Source organism: Stigmatopora nigra, chromosome 17, assembly GCF_051989575.1.
Source record: "Stigmatopora nigra isolate UIUO_SnigA chromosome 17, RoL_Snig_1.1, whole genome shotgun sequence".
NCBI lineage: Eukaryota > Metazoa > Chordata > Actinopteri > Syngnathiformes > Syngnathidae > Stigmatopora > Stigmatopora nigra.
Window position 1 is genome coordinate 4,608,795 of NC_135524.1, and position 5,158 is coordinate 4,613,952.

At 40.6% G+C, this 5,158-nt stretch overlaps 3 protein-coding genes and 1 pseudogene across 3 annotated transcripts; 1 reads left to right on the forward strand and 3 right to left on the reverse strand.

The window, feature by feature from the left end:
- Positions 1 to 23: 23 nt before the first annotated feature.
- LOC144210509 (histone H4) lies at positions 24 to 916 on the forward strand. The gene has a single exon (XM_077737221.1). The coding sequence runs from the start codon at positions 387 to 389 to the stop codon at positions 696 to 698; it is 312 nt and encodes a 103-aa protein (XP_077593347.1). The 5' UTR covers positions 24 to 386; the 3' UTR covers positions 699 to 916.
- A 323-nt stretch (positions 917 to 1,239) lies between these two features.
- Positions 1,240 to 1,779, reverse strand: LOC144210507 (histone H2B pseudogene; annotated as a pseudogene).
- Positions 1,780 to 2,422: 643 nt separating this feature from the next.
- Positions 2,423 to 3,132, reverse strand: LOC144210505 (histone H2A-like). The gene has a single exon (XM_077737218.1). It carries the CDS (start codon positions 2,999 to 3,001, stop codon positions 2,615 to 2,617), a length of 387 nt encoding a protein of 128 aa, XP_077593344.1. The 5' UTR covers positions 3,002 to 3,132; the 3' UTR covers positions 2,423 to 2,614.
- Positions 3,133 to 3,562: 430 nt separating this feature from the next.
- LOC144210736 (histone H3-like) lies at positions 3,563 to 4,213 on the reverse strand. Its single transcript, XM_077737583.1, has one exon. It carries the CDS (start codon positions 4,185 to 4,187, stop codon positions 3,777 to 3,779), a length of 411 nt encoding a protein of 136 aa, XP_077593709.1. The 5' UTR covers positions 4,188 to 4,213; the 3' UTR covers positions 3,563 to 3,776.
- Positions 4,214 to 5,158: the final 945 nt, after the last annotated feature.

Sequence of the window (5,158 nt, forward strand, 5' to 3'; positions counted from 1 at the left end):
AGGCATTGCTTGTAATTCTCATGTGATATCCGGGGTCACATTCATGTTGGACTCAAACAATGGCTGACATTAACCAACTGTGAGGGTGTGGTAAACTGGTGAGAAGCCACCATGTGCTCAAACGTACTAAAAAAGAAATCACTTAAAAATACGCATGTGCAGTCTTATCGACTCAATTTGACACGTTGCAATATAATAGCTAATTTTTGGGCAACTCGAAAGTTGCTTACACAACAGAGTTTCTATGTAATGGAACGAGGAAGTTGCTTCAACGAATTGCGTCAGCGTCATATCCTCTGTCCTCTTTCAGGTCCGCAGTGTGGCATTAAGACTGCCCACCCAGTACCACTAGGAGGTATTCAACTGCTGCATCTATACTCGAAAGCATGTCAGGAAGAGGCAAGGGAGGAAAGGGTCTTGGTAAAGGAGGCGCCAAGCGTCATCGCAAGGTTCTCCGTGATAACATCCAGGGAATCACCAAGCCTGCAATCCGTCGTCTGGCTCGCCGAGGCGGTGTCAAGCGTATCTCCGGTCTCATTTATGAAGAGACTCGTGGTGTGCTGAAGGTTTTCCTGGAGAACGTGATCCGTGACGCTGTCACCTACACCGAGCACGCTAAGAGAAAGACCGTCACCGCCATGGATGTGGTCTATGCTCTTAAGAGACAAGGGCGTACTCTCTACGGCTTCGGCGGTTAATTTCGAGCGCCCACCATCTACACAACCCCCAAAAGGTCCTTTTAAGGGCCATCTACCTCTTCAAATGAGTGCTATTCCATCTTACAATGTTTCCAATTGTGCACATTTTGGTAGTATTATTTGTGCTACCTAATGAGAAGTGTGTATATATAACACATCCGCTTATAGAAGATTTTCAATTAATATTAAGTTTATTTTAAGATTATAATACAGGGTCAATGCACCTATTAACATTTTGCAAACAAGGTTTCACTAATATGACCCAGTGCCGCTATGAAACTTTAAAATGGCATGGGGGATATTATATTATACATATGAGTTATGAATAAGTATAGATGTTGCCATATTAAAATAGACTTATAATTTCATTATAAACGGTCTCCATGTATTATAACACCAAAATAATTAGAAAGAGTTATACTGCAGTAGAAAGAGTTATACTGCAATAGAAAGAGTCATACTGCAATAGAAAGAGTCATACTGCAATAGAAAGATTTATACTGCAGTAGAAAGAGTTAACCTGCAGTAAGTTATACTAGTATATCAAAATTTGGGAAAAGTGTCATATATAAATAACATTATAAAAGTCACATATATATTAAAACTTTTTGGAAACGAAGCTCATTTGAGGAAAGTGAGTGGCTCTGAAAAGAGCCTTTGGTTTGGTGGAGATTCTTGAGCAGTCTACTTGGAGCTAGTGTACTTGGTAACGGCCTTGGTGCCCTCAGACACGGCGTGCTTAGCCAGCTCACCGGGCAGCAGAAGACGAACAGCTGTCTGGATCTCCCGAGATGTGATGGTGGAACGCTTGTTGTAAAGAGCCAAGCGAGAGGCTTCAGAGGCAATGCGCTCGAAGATATCGTTGACGAAGGAATTCATGATGCTCATTGCCTTAGATGAGATGCCGGTATCAGGGTGGACCTGTTTCAACACCTTGTACACGTAGATGGCATAGCTCTGCTTCCTGGTCCTCTTGCGCTTCTTTCCTGCCTTATTGACAGATTTGTTGACGGCTTTCTTGGAGCCCTTCTTGGGCGCTGGCTTGGGAACCTCAGGCATTTTGCTCTTCTCAATATGTGAGATGACTTGCGTCGAGTAAGGAAGTGCAGGAAGAGCGAGCCTTTTAATACACTGTTTATGCAAATTTTACTGCGTCAGTGTCAATCTGTGATTGGCTGAAACTCACCACAACTAGAAGCCGTTTGAAGAAAAGGCGCGGGCGGTTGTCAACGGCTACTTATGTTATGTTTTCACCCCATTATTCGTTGCTGACAAGCCAAAAATATAAATACATTTTGTATCTATTGTTTTTATGTTTTGTTGCGTTTGGGAAGAGGGATTCCGCTGTATATAGTACACATTTTGACGAATCTTTGTTTAACTACAGATGGTCATTGTTACTCTGTAGCATAGATACTGCCACATACAGTATTATATGTTTATTTAAATAAAATATATTCTCCTTACCCATTGCACAATTTCTAAAACATTTAGTCATAGAAATGTTTCATGATTGAAAGTTATAAACGAAAAACAACACTCATAATTTGTTGAACAAGATACATTAATACAACTAGAATGGAGCTTAGTGTGCTCAACTGCTATAATGTTTGATATCAGAGTTGTGCTACAGTTTATTTGGTTTTATCACAACACTCATTTATTTTACCAACACACAAATCAAAAGTGATGCAACATTCAGTAATAGTTTCCTCATTCTCAGGATAATTCAGAGATATGTTTATTGGACTGTTTTACTGCAACAGTTGTTTTCACATACAAGTATGAAACGTACAGTTTTCAGACCTAGAATTATTAAGTATTTTGATTTATGTAACAAGAATAACAAGCCCTTTCTGGGAGAAGTGGGTGGCTCTTAAAAGAGCCTTTGTGGGTTGAAAGTTTACAATGAAACTTTACTTGGCTGCTTTTACTTTCTCTGCCTTTTTGGGCAGGAGAACAGCCTGAATGTTTGGCAACACACCACCTTGAGCAATGGTAACTTTGCCCAGTAGTTTGTTGAGTTCTTCGTCATTGCGGACAGCCAACTGCAAGTGACGTGGGATGACTCTCGTCTTCTTGTTGTCACGGGCTGCGTTACCGGCCAACTCCAAGATCTCAGCGGTCAGGTATTCGAGCACAGCTGCCAGGTAGACGGGAGCCCCTGCGCCGATTCGCTCGCCATAGTTGCCTTTGCGGAGAAGTCTGTGCACACGACCCACTGGGAACTGGAGCCCAGCACGGGAAGAACGAGACTTTGGCTTCGCCTTGGCTTTACCGCTAGTCTTGCCACGTCCAGACATGTTTTGACAGTTTAGTAGTCAAGTTAGGAATTGATGTGCTCTGTTGTTGAATCGATAATCGCGATTGTATCGAGGAGCTATATTTATACTGTACATGTGCTGCTCGGTGAGTGGCTAGATGTAGCGAAGAAACAGTTGACCAATCAGGAAAGAGCTAATGTAATTCTGCATTGCTTCCGCGTTTCTGTGATATCACGCCCCCTCAACGGTAGTAACCCATTCCAGGCAGTATATTTTAATTTTTATTTAGAACGTTGTCAGTTTGACTAGTTTTGAGGTTAACGAAAGAATTACATCTTTTAAACGATTCGGTATTGTGTAAACATTGAAATAAACGAATAGATTTGTCTATTCTTGTGGGAAAAGGTCTTTAAATATTTCATTTAACACAAATGCATGTTGGTGTTTCATGCAACTTTATTGTAACCCAATTATTTTGTCAGTTTTACATTAAAGTGGATCAAAATGATTAACATTGGGAATGATGCGTATCAAGCCGCCCAATTGAAATCTCCCGCTCAGAATTTGAACAAGGCAGAATAGGGCGGGAGACCACTCAGTTCCTCGAACAAACAAAACAGTATCGGTATATTATTTAGGCGTATAATTATACTTAATAGCTTCAGATTTAAATTTCTGCAACTTTATAATGCAATTGCATTATAGGTGACAATACGTCAGCGAGTTGCAATCATAATAAGTGAATTGGAAGGTCAGCTTTAGATAGATGTTGTGGCTCTTAAAAGAGCCGTTGTGGGGTGGAGTGATGGAAAGTTTAAGCCCTCTCTCCGCGGATACGGCGAGCCAACTGGATGTCTTTGGGCATGATGGTAACTCTCTTGGCGTGGATAGCGCACAAGTTAGTGTCCTCAAAGAGACCAACCAGGTAGGCTTCGCTGGACTCCTGAAGAGCCATTACAGCAGAGCTCTGGAAGCGAAGATCGGTCTTGAAATCTTGAGCGATCTCTCTTACAAGACGCTGGAATGGCAACTTGCGGATGAGGAGTTCGGTGGATTTCTGGTAACGCCGGATCTCACGAAGAGCCACAGTGCCGGGCCTGTAACGATGAGGCTTCTTGACTCCGCCGGTGGCAGGAGCGCTTTTGCGAGCGGCCTTTGTTGCCAGCTGCTTCCTTGGAGCTTTTCCTCCAGTAGATTTACGGGCTGTTTGTTTGGTTCTTGCCATTTTACTCTTTTAGAGGAAACCTTCTATTTGGTTTATGTCTGTGCGCTAGGAACTGAATAGTGAGCCCTATTTATAGCAAAAGTCCCTCCTGTCATGATTGCGCTGATTGGCTCGTTCGGGTTTAAGAAGGCGCGAAAAAATATGATTGGACAATACGAAGTCAAATTTAACCTATCACCAACAGGGGCTGTCCTTTGAGTTAGTTAATTTCATGAGCAACGAAGTGATTCTATATTTATTTAGAACCATACGTAATTTTACATTTATGGCGTGTGAACGGTATTTAGTACTAAGAAATGATTTATGTTTTGGCTGTTTCTCTTGGAAAAATATTTTAAAAAACTTAATCGCCCATTCATCAAAACAACAGCAAACATTACAATGTACTTTTGGTCACGTAAACCACAGAACACACTGCGTACAAAACTAAAAACAAGAGTATATATTTTTGTATATATTTATGCCTGACAACAACTGTTAACATTTTGTTGAGACAGCTTTTGGGCGTTCGATTCTGTCGTTAAATTATTACGTTATGGTAAAATAGTTGACTGGTCCAGAATGAAGCTGTGTAGCTTTAAAACAAAAAGAGAGAGAAATACTCTCTTGTGATTGGTCAACTGAGTTTTAGTTTCAACTAGCCAATGAACATTGAGATTTTATTAACTTACATAGTTGTCATTGCCGCCTACATCTATGAAGAGCACAATTAATGCATTTACTTTTAAATAAAATGGCACGTTTTACTAATATTCTCTTTATGCATTACATCCCTTGATAATCATCAAGCTCAACCAGTGCCTTGTTTACACCGTCACTGAAGTTTACTTAATATATCAGAAATTAAAGAGAGGTAATAGTGCTCTGTGTTCGGGGTAAAAATATTGGGCTTGGAATGTATTTTTCTGTAGAACATGAAATGATTAAGTGCAAAGAACAAGGAAATATGATATAAAAATGAAATGAAGTGG

What these genes read in the sequence shown, in the direction of transcription:
- LOC144210509 (XM_077737221.1), top strand. Translation starts at nt 387, where the DNA reads ATGTCAGGAAGAGGCAAGGGAGGAAAGGGTCTTGGTAAAGGAGGCGCC.
- LOC144210505 (XM_077737218.1), bottom strand. Translation starts at nt 3,001, where the DNA reads ATGTCTGGACGTGGCAAGACTAGCGGTAAAGCCAAGGCGAAGCCAAAG.
- LOC144210736 (XM_077737583.1), bottom strand. Translation starts at nt 4,187, where the DNA reads ATGGCAAGAACCAAACAAACAGCCCGTAAATCTACTGGAGGAAAAGCT.